The sequence below is a fragment of the Camelina sativa genome, chromosome 15, assembly GCF_030686135.1.
Source record: "Camelina sativa cultivar CO46 ecotype springtype chromosome 15, ASM3068613v1".
Classification (NCBI taxonomy): Eukaryota; Viridiplantae; Streptophyta; class Magnoliopsida; order Brassicales; family Brassicaceae; genus Camelina; species Camelina sativa.
In genome coordinates, this window is record NC_141894.1 from 13,422,613 (window position 1) to 13,435,858 (window position 13,246).

The 13,246-nt window shown below is 36.1% G+C and overlaps 4 protein-coding genes and 1 pseudogene across 5 annotated transcripts; 3 read left to right on the forward strand and 2 right to left on the reverse strand.

The window, feature by feature from the left end:
- Positions 1–2,391: 2,391 nt before the first annotated feature.
- On the forward strand, positions 2,392–4,416 carry LOC104748452 (uncharacterized). Its single transcript, XM_010470091.2, has 4 exons — positions 2,392–2,434; positions 2,670–2,777; positions 3,261–3,334; positions 3,857–4,416. Exons 1-4 carry the CDS (start codon positions 2,392–2,394, stop codon positions 4,214–4,216), a joined length of 585 nt encoding a protein of 194 aa, XP_010468393.1. The 3' UTR covers positions 4,217–4,416.
- Positions 4,417–4,621: 205 nt separating this feature from the next.
- Positions 4,622–5,712, reverse strand: LOC104746752 (peptidyl-prolyl cis-trans isomerase CYP19-1-like; annotated as a pseudogene).
- Positions 5,713–6,520: 808 nt separating this feature from the next.
- Positions 6,521–8,122, forward strand: LOC104746753 (emp24/gp25L/p24 family/GOLD family protein). The gene is made up of 4 exons (XM_010468276.3): positions 6,521–6,926; positions 7,180–7,366; positions 7,522–7,629; positions 7,858–8,122. Exons 1-4 carry the CDS (start codon positions 6,711–6,713, stop codon positions 7,989–7,991), a joined length of 645 nt encoding a protein of 214 aa, XP_010466578.2. The 5' UTR covers positions 6,521–6,710; the 3' UTR covers positions 7,992–8,122.
- Positions 8,123–8,255: 133 nt separating this feature from the next.
- On the forward strand, positions 8,256–9,981 carry LOC104746754 (aluminum induced protein with YGL and LRDR motifs). Its single transcript, XM_010468277.3, has 4 exons — positions 8,256–8,755; positions 9,041–9,281; positions 9,363–9,483; positions 9,586–9,981. The coding sequence occupies exons 1-4, from the start codon at positions 8,556–8,558 to the stop codon at positions 9,768–9,770; spliced, it is 747 nt and encodes a 248-aa protein (XP_010466579.1). The 5' UTR covers positions 8,256–8,555; the 3' UTR covers positions 9,771–9,981.
- Positions 9,982–10,097: 116 nt separating this feature from the next.
- TIF3C2 (eukaryotic translation initiation factor 3 subunit C2) lies at positions 10,098–13,246 on the reverse strand. 2 transcript variants are annotated; one of them, XM_087489577.1, is made up of 3 exons: positions 13,118–13,246; positions 12,929–12,977; positions 10,098–12,815 (listed from the first exon to the last, which is right to left on the reverse strand). In XM_087489577.1, exons 2-3 carry the CDS (start codon positions 12,956–12,958, stop codon positions 10,380–10,382), a joined length of 2,466 nt encoding a protein of 821 aa, XP_087345703.1. In that variant the 5' UTR covers positions 12,959–12,977; positions 13,118–13,246; the 3' UTR covers positions 10,098–10,379. The 2 variants fall into 2 exon arrangements, with proteins under 2 accessions (XP_087345703.1, XP_087345704.1); XM_087489578.1 differs by lacking the exon at positions 13,118–13,246 and adding an exon at positions 13,085–13,109.

Genomic DNA, 13,246 nt, shown 5'->3' on the forward strand with positions numbered 1-13,246 from the left:
ATTTAACAAGATTTCCATAACAAATGAATCTAATTAATTTCAAAGCATTTATGAAAATAACTTAACTTAAATTTAAATAGATGATTTATTTTAAGAAATCTTGAAATAAAATCAGTAATTATTTACCAAATTACTAAAATTTATGGATTATTTCTAAAACTAACCTTATATATTTACTCATCGTTATAATAGGAAAATCAAGACAATTAATTCAAAATCAAAATCTAATCATCCATATAGATTCAAACATATTTTATAAATACTTCAACTGAAAACTAAATAAGTTTTTAAAAGATTTTATATAGATTTTTTAGTTTTAAACGTAAAAGTAAAAATGTTTACTCTTTCCAGCTTATAAATAGAGAAATCGACCTAACATTCACATACATATACAGTTATACACCACTCTAGCACTATTTTTATATCTCTTTGTTTTGCAAAAAAAAAAAAATGTATTTGTATTGAGTTTGCATAATATACCTTGCTAACATCTGCTATATTATATTTTTAGTTCGCCAATACTATGTATTATGTCCAGTTTATGATTTATGATTCTTATGATTTGTTGAATTTATAATTTTCTGTCGTGTATATAAACATATATAAATCAAGATTTTTTTTGAAAGCATACATTTTCTACCTAGAGATTGTATAGAGAAGATTGTAGTATGAACGGATGTCGGATGTTCATCCAATTGACATAGCATCTGCAAAATAAGAAAATTACATTTGATTGCTTAAAAGAAGTCCATATTTTTGATATGAATCCGATAAGTCACAAAATACTATATTAGTGTTTGTTTTCTTTAGTTTTTATATATATTTATTTAAGAAACCTCAGTAAGAAATTCTTATTAGAGTATGTAGTTGAGGTTTGCATTAACATTAATTAACTTTTGAAACCAGCAAATACAGCAAGGAGTACGTATACATAAACTATATAAGTACAATTAATCCTCAATGACTATATTGTAATCAGCTATATGTATTAAATTATACTATTATTTACTTATTTTTACAAATATATGATGTTAACAGTTTTTATTAAAATGACACTATAATTTGGGATGTATATGGAAAAGAAAACAGAAAAACACACATGGCAGTAAAATTTTATAACATGAGCACCTTGAAATTTGTTTTTAAGTCATGTTATCTTTAAAAAGTCTATTAAAATTTTCCTTGAAATTTGAGTGTTTGAGTGTTAATCTCAATACTTTTTAAAATTTTATAGACTTTTAAGTCATGGTTACCTTGAATCTCTAATGAAACATTCAAGGTAACGATGACTCATAGTATAATTCAAGTATAAAAATTTCTAATCCAAATCTTAAAGTACTGATTAACACTCAAACACCCAAATATTCATAAACCAAAATGACAAAATTTTGGATTAATGACGTTATACTATATAAATATGTTTACACATACTAAATAAATAATTTTAATTCTTGACATGTTCTATTAAAGATTAAATTCAAAATAAAATAAAAATAAAAATGCATAAAATATGTTCTATAACAGCTAAAAGTATTTAAGAAAACATAATCTAATATAGGTGAAACATATATAAAATAGTAAGAATAAAGAAGTCAATTAATTTTGTAATATTTTTATTAAAACATATGATATATAGATATACTATGAATTATATTTATGTTTATTTCATACGGGAGTTCTAAAATTTATGTTTTCGTCCGGTCCCCTCCCGTTTTCAATCGGAAATACAATTTTTCCCCATATCTGGAATGTCCCATATTGAGAATGCTTTCTGTTATGCAACGGAAATTTGAGAACGGATGTAGTATATAATGGAACTTGACAAAATGAAAAGAAAGTTACGGCCATCCTAAATATTTGTATATGTTTCAAACGGGTTTTCATCGCTGTTAGCGGTTATATATCCAATTTGATAATTCACAAATTTAATAGAATCTAACCAATTATTTATTTGATTTAATTTGTTACCAGTCCAACCGTTATGTTGTTCCAAATTTTAAGATACTTATGAAATCATTATTATTTTAAATTTTAAAACATTAATAAACCAAACCAAATATCAAATTAAAATTTCAATTAGTATAAATTTGATTATATGTACAAAATTTATTTTGTTTATAAACATAACCCCACACGTCCCAACCTAGTACTAATTAAGTAGTATTTTTTTTTTTTAATCTCAAACTCTTTAAAGTAGTAAAGACCAAAAACCGTTGACCAATCTCAAAAATATCACGGTTTCGTTATAAACCGGTTGAAATTTCCGGTTTAGTCAGCCAAAAACAAAATAAAAAACTTCCTTCCTCTCTTTTGTCTTCTTCATCTACTCGGCGAATTTTCTCGAGAATACAAAACTGAAAATTTTCTGATCGAAGATATGAAGAAAAAAAGATGGAGAGAAGACAAGCCAAGATCCATGTCTTTGTATTGATTGGTCTGAGACTATTGAATTCGATCAATCAAATCAAGCGAAGATCCATGTCTTTGTATTGTTGGTTCGTTTTCCGTTCCTTGATATATTGAGCATTGTTGTCATTGATGCAATGAGAAAAATGTGCTTTGTTGTGTGATGATGATTCTCTTCTTATATATATATCTCGTGGCATTGAGTTTGTGCTGTTTTGTGTGATGCCCTTGTTCCTTGTCTTTTTGTTGTATGGTTATCACAGAACATTTGGACCCGGTAAATGTTAAGATAGCTGAGCTGAGAGAGGCTTTGGAATCTGTTGTTGCTGAGCAGAAGTATTTGAAAGCACGTGACACTCGTCACCGTCATAGTAAGTCTTCTCCTCCGTTCATCTTATGCTCTCTGTTTCTGTTTTATCCCTTTTTGGTTCCAGCCTCAGACCAGTCAGTAACTGGCTCCGAAGCAGTATAACAATATAGTGAATTTGGAACAGAAAATATGTTTCTCAAAATAGATACGTTTCCGACAGTATGCTCTAAGAGGTTCCTTACAAGATTTTCTCGCTTTTTGACTGTTGAGTATTGAATTGGATTTGGTTGCGTATTGATCGAAGGTTTGATCTTGGGACATGGGAGATAGAAGTTAGAATCTTTTTTTTATTCTATGTTTCTTGATTATTGGATTGCTTTTTCTCATGTGCGATATATATATGGTTTGGTTTCCTGTAGCAAATTTCTGTAAATATCAGATTTGAAATAATTTTTTTTTTTAAAAACAACTAAAAGGGTTAAAAAAAAAATTCTGACTTGGGTTTGTTGCTTGATTTCACTGTTTGTAGAATAAATTTCATGAGCTTGTTTACTCATCCTACTGTTGGTACTTGGTAGCAATGTTGAAGAGCTTGTCTACAAGAATAACCGCTTCGAGGTACTACTGCACTCTTTCTTTATTTGTTTCGAATCTCATATTTCTTAGGTTCTGTTTCAGGTTTGAATCTTGGGATGTAGGTATAGAAGTTTGAATCTTTATGGCTTTTCCTTGAATTTGCAATCTTTTGTTGTGTTATTGTCTTGACATGATTGATCTAGAAGCTCATACTGTTGAACGTCGTTTTCATATGTTTGATACTTGTGATTTATGGTTTCATATAGCAAATCTGTGTAGATGGCTGTATTAGTCTGGTTTGTTTGTTATCTCAGAAGAACTATTTGTTATTTCTTCGTGGCTTAGTTTTTATGCAATTGTCAAAGCTATGGTCACTGATGAAACGATCTCTGTTTTATGGCCTTTTACATGTGTTCTTGTATGCCAAAACTGAATTGATGCATATAAACGTTACTAGACTTATAAATCAGACGTCTTTGGTGCATAGAGCTTTGAATCGTTTCCTTGATGCTTTGGAAAATTGAAGATTTGATGCGATGTTACTTATGATATGTTGTCTTTTAGGTTTGGGATCTTGGTGGGCAAGATAGACTAAGAACTTCATGGGCGACGTACTATCGTAGAACACATGCTGTGATTGTGGTTATCGATAGCACAGACAGAGCTCGAATCTCTTTCATGAAAGATGAGCTCGCTAGGATTCTTGGTCACGAGGATCTTCAAAACTCGGTCATACTTGTTTTTGCAAACAAACAGGATCTGAAAGATGCGATGACTCCTGCTGAGATCACGGATGCACTTAACCTTCACAGTATCAAGAACCATGATTGGCATATTCAAGCAAGTTGTGCGGTTACTGGAGAAGGGTTGTATGATGGGCTCGGTTGGATTGCCCAGAAAGTTACCGGTAAAGCCACGAGTTAAGGGAAATGAGAAACTGAATCAGAGAGAGAGAGAGAACTCATTCTTCTTTGTTTCTTTTGTCTGCTTCAGCTGTTCTTTAACACTGTATCCTCTTGACTTTTATGTAACAAGCTTCAGTTATTTTGGATTTTGGCACTGTATTGTTTGTAAATTATGAGACATATGTGTTGATATCAATAGATTTAATTTATCTGCACAAATGAATCGTTTTTACAAAATTACAGCAATCAAAAACTGTCTGTTAAATGTGCATTAGAGAATGTTCTACATTACATTTACTAGCTAAAGTGAGATTCTCTCATTTGTAAGGTCATTCTTCCGAGCTCATAAACCCTATATAAGCTTTGAAGGTACTACACATACCAAAGTCACTTTTCTCCACAATCACATGAACATATTCTAGTAGTAGCAAATAGTAGGTGCTTAGTTATTATTGTTCAATGGTGACAAAATACGATAAGGTAACACAATACCAAACTCAAAATCCAAACGACATAAAAGAACAAAAAAACAGACCAAAGTTAAACAAGAAAACAAGACAGGGCCTGCACCAATAATTATAGGCTTTCTAGTCATAGTAGTAGGAGGGATCAAATGGTTCTCTGTGAAAGCTGACCGCAGTCTGCGATAACCACGGGCTTGGAAGGAATGTTATTAAAATTTCTGATCACCTCGTCTTCAATGCTCCTGATGACGTCGAATCCTGCAATAACTTGGCCGAACACGACGTGCACACCATCGAGAAGCGGGAACTTTTCCAAGACAATCTGGAATTGACATGCGTTGGTGTGTGGATCACCGACGGCCATGGAGAGGACACCGGGACGGTCGTGCCTCTTGATGTAGTTCTCGTTCCTGAATACACCTCCGTAAATCGAGTCGCCTGCCTTTGTGGACGAGCCAACGATATTTCCACCAGTCCACATGAAACGTGGTTTAATACCGTCGATGGTTGTTCCCTTGTAGTGGAGTGCTTACCATAAGTCTTTCCTATGCCTCTCTCTCCGGTACAGAGTGCCCTGAAGTTCTCCGCCGTTACTGGCGTCGTGTCAGCGTAGAGCTCCATCACGATCCGACCAGCTGGTCTGCCGCCGACGGTAAAGTCGAAGAAAACCTTAGGGTTAAAGTTAAACAGAGCCGCCAGTTGCTGATAAGGGGAGACGACGTAGTGATAAGGGGAGATGTGCTGTGTGCTATTTCCTACAGCAGTTGCTCCCAATGCCCCAACCGTCGCTGGACCTGGACATGTGCAATTACTCCCTAAAACCGTCTCAGTCAAGCAATCTAGATCATTTTCAATGATGGATAAACGACGATTTGTGTCAGCAGTCAGTTTATCATGACTCTTCTCAAGTGCTTCAAGGCGTGCATCAACACTGGTGTGCGTCATCGGACCAATCAACAAGGTAAAGAAGATGAAATGATTCGGAGATATTTAGGTTGCAGAGGAAGGAATCCGTAACGTATCATATTTAAAGAGAATTAGAGAAGGATTAAGAGGCAGCATTAATTGTTTTTTAGTATTTATTATTTTTGTGAGAGAGCATTAACTATTTTTTCCTTAGGTCCGAGAATTAAATGTTTTGTTTTCTTGTTTTTTTGTAGAGAGCATTTGATGAACCTTAAAGGTTTGGAGGTCCGTCTTGTTGAAATGTTGGTTGTATAGTCATCATAATTCATAAGTGGTTTGATAAAATTTTGTCTACTAAAATCGTTCAATAATTAGTATTATTGCTCATAACGGGCTGTAGATAAGGCCCATCAAATTCTAGCTTAGCCCTAAATCTCTTATATTTTACATGTTTCTCATATTTAGAAAATCTCCCTAAAAAAACTGAAGCTTTCTAAATCTAAAAACCCTGATGATATTTAGAAAGCTTCAGTTTTTATTTTCTTTCTAATTTCTATGGTAACATAAAGATAAAGAAAGGAAATATGAATCTTTAGATTTTTTTTCCCAGAAGAAAAAAATATTTCTTAGAATTTATAAAGGGAATCTTCGGCATTGTTGACCCAAAAAATAAAATATTAATATTTTATTGTGATTTAGGTGTTGATATTATCATCAAATTATTCTACTCGAAAACAAATCGAAATCGTCATGTCTTGGGTTATAGAAAAGCTCTAAACTCTATTTTAGGGGCCAGAAGAAGAAAAAAACCTATAACAAAAGAACCAAACCAAAATAATATTTGTAAAAGAAGAAAAAAAAAAAAAAAAAAGAAAAAAAATCATAAATTTAGACTGATCATTAATACTAATTAAGTAGTACTTTTTTTTTTAATCTCAAACTCTTTTAAGTAGTAAAGACCAAAAACCGTTGACCAATCTCAAAAATATCACGGTTTCGTTATAAACCGTTTTTAATTTCCGGTTTTAGTCAGCTAAAAAACGCAATAAAAAACTTCCTTCCTCTTTTTGTCTTCTTATACTCGGCGAATTTTCTCGAGAAACCGAAACTGAAAATTTTCAATCGAAGATCTGAAGAAAAAAGATGGAGAGAAGACAAGCGAAGATCCATGTCTTTGTATTGATCGGTCTGATACTATTGAATTCGATCAATCAAATCTCATCTCTCTCTGTAACGGTGAACGATGAAGAATGTGTTCAAGAGTACGTCCTTTACGAAGGCGATACTGTTTCTGGAAACTTCGTCGTCGTTGATCATGATATCTTCTGGGGTTCAGATCATCCTGGTTTGGATTTCACGGTTAGAGATCTTTACTTAATTACCTTTTCCCCCAAATTTCATAGCTTTCGATGTGTGTTTCCTTCGATAAATCCGATGGTTAATTTTGAATTGATCTGATCTTGGAATTGATTTAGGGTTTGATTAGAATTGTGGGTTTGATTTGGATTGTGGAAAGTTTCAATCTTTGATTGGTTTGGGGGTTTGTAATTGTGTTGGGGGTATAGGGTAATGTGTTGGTTGATTCATTGGGAATGTGTGTTTTTGTAAATAGGTGACGTCTCCAGCTGGGAACATTGTACAAACATTGAAGGGAACATCTGGAGATAAGTTTGAGTTTAAGGCACCAAGAAGTGGGATGTACAAATTTTGTTTCCACAACCCTTACTCTACTCCTGAGACCGTCTCCTTTTACATTCATGTTGGTCATATTCCCAATGAGCATGACTTGGCCAAAGACGGTTCGTTTCCATTCCATGTTGTCATTGATGCAATGAGAAAAATGTGCTTTGTTGTGTGATGATGGTTCTCTTCTTAGATATATCTCGTGGCATTGAGTTTGTGCTGTTTTGTGTGATGCCTTGTTCGTTCTCTTTTTGTTGTATGGTTATCACAGAACATTTGGACCCGGTAAATGTTAAGATAGCTGAGCTGAGAGAGGCTTTGGAATCTGTTGTTGCTGAGCAGAAGTATTTGAAAGCACGTGACACTCGTCACCGTCATAGTAAGTCTTCTCCTCCGTTCAGCTTATGCTCTCTGTTTCTGTTTTATCCCTTTTTGGTTCCAGCCTCAGACCACTCCAGTAACTGGCTCCGAAGCAGTATAACAATATAGTGAATTTGGGAAAAGAAAATATGTTTCTCAACTAGATACGTTTCAATGTCAAAAGATGCAACCTTTACGATCTAACATTGCTTTGAATGATGGTTTTTGTTTTGTTAATTTGGTGCAGCAAATGAGAGCACAAGAAAGCGTGTGATATTCTACACAGTAGGAGAGTACATGTTCCTTGCAGCAGCAAGTGGGCTTCAGGTTCTCTACATCCGCAAGCTATTCAGCAAGTCAGTCGCATACAACAGAGTTTGAACATAACAAAAACCTCACCAAAGGTTTTATGTCCTTTTATATGTTTGAAACGGTGAACCAATTCAAAACACAATCGTAAACAGTTTTAGTTTAATTATTAAGAGCTTATAAAGACCACCCCTTTTTTGTTCTTTTGGTTTCTTACGACAATTTTCTTTGACTTCAGTTTACTTGAGAAGAACTTGTTTAGCTTTATTTCTGATTCATCGATCAATCATCAACTTGGTTTTAGCATACACAACTTGTTATGAGATCCTCATAGACAAAGCCCAACCATTAAAGTGAAAGAGTTAAAAAAAGGAAGTCACAAATAATATACAGTTTCATACAAATATCTGCAAAACGTGGAGGAAAAGGAAAAAATCGAATAATTCTATGATTCTCTATCCAAGAAACGAAAAAGTCGTAATGAAGTGTTGCCATTAGTTTATAAAATAAGGTTGTCACAAGAAGAAGTGGTTGGCCATTCAACGCATTCTAAAGTCATTTACTTTACCATTGATTGATCTCGCTCTCGCTCTTGCTGTGTGTGTGTTAACTGTGTGTGATCGGGAAAAAGAAAAAATGTTGGCGATCTTTGACAAGAACGTGGCGAAAACCCCCGAGGCTCTACAGGGTCAACAGGGTGGATCTGTTTGTGCTCTTAAAGATGGGTTCTTGCCGAACCATTTCTCTTCTGTTTATCCTGGCGCTGTCACCATCAATCTCGGATCTTCTGGTTTCATCGCTTGCTCCCTCGAGAAACAGAACCCTCTCCTTCCCAGGTCCTTTCTAATTTCGTATATGGGTCATGATAGTGACTGTGGCTTGTTTGGAACAATCTGATCCTAGATATGAGAGATTTGTTTCCTTGCCCTGCAAAGATATTTTAGGACATGTTTAGATTAATTGTTTTGGTGAAATGAATCTGAGCCATTTGATATGTCGGTTTGTCTGATGACAATGTCTTGATGGTTTATTTGTCTCGTCTTTTATTAAATGTGTTGGGAACTGGAAGGATGTGATTTATTAAGTTTTGATTTTTTTCTATTCAATTTTGTGTGTGATAGATTGTTTGCTGTGGTGGATGATATGTTCTGCATCTTCCAAGGACATATAGAGAACGTTCCATTTCTTAAACAACAATATGGACTAACCAAAACAGCCACTGAGGTCACCATTGTGATTGAAGCCTACAGAACTCTTAGAGACCGTGGTCCGTATTCAGCTGACCAAGTTGTTAGAGATTTTCATGGGAAATTTGCGTTTATGCTCTTTGACTGCTCCACAAAAAATGTCTTCCTTGCTGGGGTGAGTTTGAATTTTGGCTTCTTTCCCATTTGACACTTGTTTCTGCATATTGTAATGCTGAGGTTATAATGCACGGTGCAGGATGCAGATGGGAGTGTTCCTCTCTTCTGGGGAACTGATGCTGAAGGCCATCTCGTTGTTGCTGATGATGTTGAGACTGTGAAGAAGGGTTGTGGTAAATCTTTTGCGCCATTCCCTAAAGGTATGTGTAGCAAACCATTTTGCGGGTTTTGAAGACATGTCACTGTTCTTTGATCTAGTGGATACATGAATTAGGATTTGATTTTTTGTATACATAACGCAGGATGTTTCTTTACCTCATCGGGAGGCTTGAGGAGTTACGAGCATCCATTAAATGAGTTAAAGCCGGTACCAAGGGTTGACAGTTCGGGTGAGGTGTGTGGTGTAACTTTTAAAGTGGATTCCGAGGCCAAGAAAGAAGGTGTGCCTAGGGTCGGAAGTGTCCAGAATTGGTCTCAACAAATCTGAAGCTAATATGTGAACTAGCTGGAGAAAGGCTTGTTTGTTTTTTCTTTACTTGTTGGACTCCTGTGGCTGTGTTCCACAGATTTGAGATTTGATCACTTTTACTCTTTTTCATGATATTCTCACTGAGCCATTCTAAGGACTAATGGTGCTCTTAATGCCCTGCATCTGTACTTTGTAATAACAAAGCTAAAAGAATAAAGCATTTTATAAACGTCTGATGATTCTCAGTGCATAGATAATGTATGTTAAATATACTCTGAAGTCTGAAAACAACATTAAGTTTCCTGCAACAAAGCATAAGTTCCAAGTTCTAAAGGCTCTAACCAATAAGACTTCAAACCTATTCAATGGGTTTAGACCAATAACACATTTCAACAAGGGACGAAGAAACTAAGCAAACAAAGAGAGTATAAGACCTCACAAAAACTAGACCTGCAAGCACATGAGAAACCAATGTGATGAAACAAACAAAATCTTTCTCCTATTCAATAGGAGTGACGCAAAAATTAAACTAGTTAAACTTTCCAAGAAAGCAAAATTTCTAAAAAGTTAAAAGTCTTAATAGAGCCTAAGGTCAACACTGCCTGCAGATCTCTCTCCTCAACCTCTTTACGCAAGAACACCTTGGTTAAGACTCACCATACGGCTTGAGCCATCCATTTGCATACCTCTGTCTTCTGATTTTGCTGCTGCATAGTCCTGACTCTTGTCCCTTATCCTTGAGCTCATATCCCCACTAGTTCTAGACGCTAATGCTCTTTCGTTGCTTTCTGCTAGAATCAAGACTTTATCGGTTAACTGAAAAGCCAAGGATTGTAATCTGTTGTGTTGCACTCCATGGAAGACGATGCATTGAGTTGGCTGGTCCAATCTTGCATCAAGCTCCTCGTTGATCATCATCTTGTTCACAATCTTATGGACCTGTGACTCAGAGATGTCAAATATTTCGGCCAGCTCGTCAAGACTTACAGACTTGTAGCAGGAGCTCGAGTATGTGAACAGGTAACTCCTTAGAGCCACTTCAATGATCCTAGCTTTCACCATATCGAGGATGCTGTCACGGTTCTTGAACACTCTCCATACATCAAGAGAGTTCAAAACTTCAAACGCCTCTTGGAATCCCCCTTTGGTCAGGGCTCTTGTGGCTGCAATGACATGGTCACGTATAGTTACAGGCGGTGCAGTGAACGCTTGCTTCTCACTTTTCTTAAGCAGGAAATGAATGTTCTTGCTAAACAATCTGTGGTTAGCATCATGTGAGTTTGCTGCCATGTTTGGGACTTCAATTAGCATGGCACAGGTGAGATGAACAGCCTCCAATAGATCGAGGTTTATGTGCATGTGGTACGGCATTTGTCTTCTCCTCTCTAAAAGCACCTGCTCTGGTGTCTTGTTTTGATCTCGACTTTGTGAGACACCTTGGCCAAGCAACTCCCTCACTCTATGACCAGAGTAAAGCTCAGAGAGGCAGCTATGTGAATCAGTTATCATTCCAACCCGGAAGGCGCAAAGACCAAGTTGTGCCATTGTCCTGTTAAAGAGAATCTGTGTTGAGATGTCCATGTATTGAATGTTGTCTTGGAGATGACTCATCAGCAACAGGTCTCTAGCAGTCACAAAATTGTCATTTAAAGCATGTTGATAGATATCACATAGCATTGCTCTGGCTTTGGTCCTTTCTTCTCCATTACTGTAGATAAAAGACACAAGAGTATCCATCATAGCTCTGCTGCTCTCTGCAAAGGTAGGCTCACGAGGAACAATCTCCGGAACAACAATGAATGGAGGATGAGTTGAACTTTCCTCTTCGGCTTCCTCAATTTCTTCATCAGCCAATTTCCTCATAGCATCAAATACTTCTTGAGGCTTGTAGTATATTGACTCCACTAGTCTTAAGGCTACCTTTGAAGCAGCTTTGTAATCACCTATTCTCTCCAAGTATTCTTGGATGTTCTGAGCGAGGACCAAGAACATAGGCTCATCCTTCAGTCTCGTAACATACTCGTTAGTGTGAGGATCAATGCACTGCAAACTCTTGAAAAACTCTGTCTCAATCCTCTCTAAGAATGCAACCAAATTTGCCTTGACTCGAATAGTTCCACCATAGTCTACTGGCTTTGAAGTTTCCTTCTCATTAGGTTCAACGGTGTCATCCACAACAATGTTATCGTACTTGACAAGAATGTCAAGTATGGCAAACATGTTAACCACAGATGTCTTCCAGAGATTGATCGGCATGTATCCGTTGAGACCACCTGGACTCACATCCAACGCTGCTGACATAACGCTAAACAAGATTTCGAGTTTCTGCGCAGGAGTCTTGGCGATCTTAGTCAAGTACATAAGCCTCTGTGCATGAGTCTTACCAGTTTTGAGTTTAAGTCTATCACTTCTTCTTTTGCTCCAACGAGCCGCCACAGTTTCTTTGAACTTCTTGTTGACCATGTTCCAAGTTATCTCCTCATCATCTAAACCAAACAACGTCTCCCAAGAAACAATAACATCATCAGGTTGTTCCTCCACCTCATCTTCATACTCATAACCGTCCTCAGTTTCTTGAAACATCCTAAACCTTGTGATATCTTCTTGGTACTGCACATTGTTCTTCTTCAACTTATGTCTCATTGCGTTCAAAGCCTTGGAGTTACTAACACTCATCTTCTTCTTTGTTTTCTTATTATCATCCTCCTCAAGCCCTTGTTTATTAAAGAAAAAGAAATCTTCCATCATCACAAGAGCTTTGATATACAATCTCGGAGCCTTCACAGCGTTCGTAACCTTCATGACCTTCTCAACCTGTTTGTTGAGTTTCTCAAACGTTTCTGGCACGCAAACCCAATGATTGATGTTCATATAATGCTCAATCATCCCTACGGTGTTGGTCATCTCCTCAAAACGTTTATCTTCTGTTGGCTTTATCACACGTTTAGTATCCGTACCACCACAAAACTCAGAGTCATCACAGTCTGCAAGGTAACGAAGGTTGTTACCGGTCTGAACCTCTTGTTCAAAATCACTCTCATCTTCATCACTTTCACCTCCACCCTGTAAAAGTGTAAACGAATCGTATATATAAGCAAGAAAAATTATTCAGAAACTGAATCAAAGCAGAGGAGAGTTATAAAGAAAGATTTTGATAAGTAAAGAAAGGTTCATACCTTAACGAAAAAACCAGAAGTCGTCACCATCTTCCTTAGAAACAAGAACCTGTTGCATGAGAGGAAACAAAGAAAAAAAAACTTCAGATCGATACGATGAAGATATATTAGTGTAGAGGTAACGTCAGCGATGAAGAAGAACAGACGATGAAGAACCTAATATGAAAGATGAAGACGAATGATATTTACCTTGATTGAGAGGGTTTGAGACGATGCTTGATGAGAATTAACGAATCGTTAAAAACAGAGAGGAGTATTAGGGTTAGCAACTTATAAAGTAGTAATTATTTTATTTTTTAAAGAAAAGTAAAATCAAAA

What these genes read in the sequence shown, in the direction of transcription:
- LOC104748452 (XM_010470091.2), top strand. Translation starts at nt 2,392, where the DNA reads ATGGAGAGAAGACAAGCCAAGATCCATGTCTTTGTATTGATTG. An exon ending in CCATGTCTTTGTATTGATTG is followed by an intron (nt 2,435 to 2,669) that starts GTCTGAGACTAT and finishes TGGTTATCACAG; the next exon opens with AACATTTGGACCCGGTAAAT. An exon ending in TGACACTCGTCACCGTCATA is followed by an intron (nt 2,778 to 3,260) that starts GTAAGTCTTCTC and finishes AAATTTCATGAG; the next exon opens with CTTGTTTACTCATCCTACTG.
- LOC104746753 (XM_010468276.3), top strand. Translation starts at nt 6,711, where the DNA reads ATGGAGAGAAGACAAGCGAAGATCCATGTCTTTGTATTGATCGGTCTG. An exon ending in ATCCTGGTTTGGATTTCACG is followed by an intron (nt 6,927 to 7,179) that starts GTTAGAGATCTT and finishes TTTTGTAAATAG; the next exon opens with GTGACGTCTCCAGCTGGGAA. An exon ending in GCATGACTTGGCCAAAGACG is followed by an intron (nt 7,367 to 7,521) that starts GTTCGTTTCCAT and finishes TGGTTATCACAG; the next exon opens with AACATTTGGACCCGGTAAAT.
- LOC104746754 (XM_010468277.3), top strand. Translation starts at nt 8,556, where the DNA reads ATGTTGGCGATCTTTGACAAGAACGTGGCGAAAACCCCCGAGGCTCTA. An exon ending in AAAATGTCTTCCTTGCTGGG is followed by an intron (nt 9,282 to 9,362) that starts GTGAGTTTGAAT and finishes TGCACGGTGCAG; the next exon opens with GATGCAGATGGGAGTGTTCC. An exon ending in TTTTGCGCCATTCCCTAAAG is followed by an intron (nt 9,484 to 9,585) that starts GTATGTGTAGCA and finishes TACATAACGCAG; the next exon opens with GATGTTTCTTTACCTCATCG.
- TIF3C2 (XM_087489577.1), bottom strand. Translation starts at nt 12,958, where the DNA reads ATGGTGACGACTTCTGGTTTTTTCGTTAAG. An exon ending in CTTCTGGTTTTTTCGTTAAG is followed by an intron (nt 12,816 to 12,928) that starts GTATGAACCTTT and finishes ACACTTTTACAG; the next exon opens with GGTGGAGGTGAAAGTGATGA.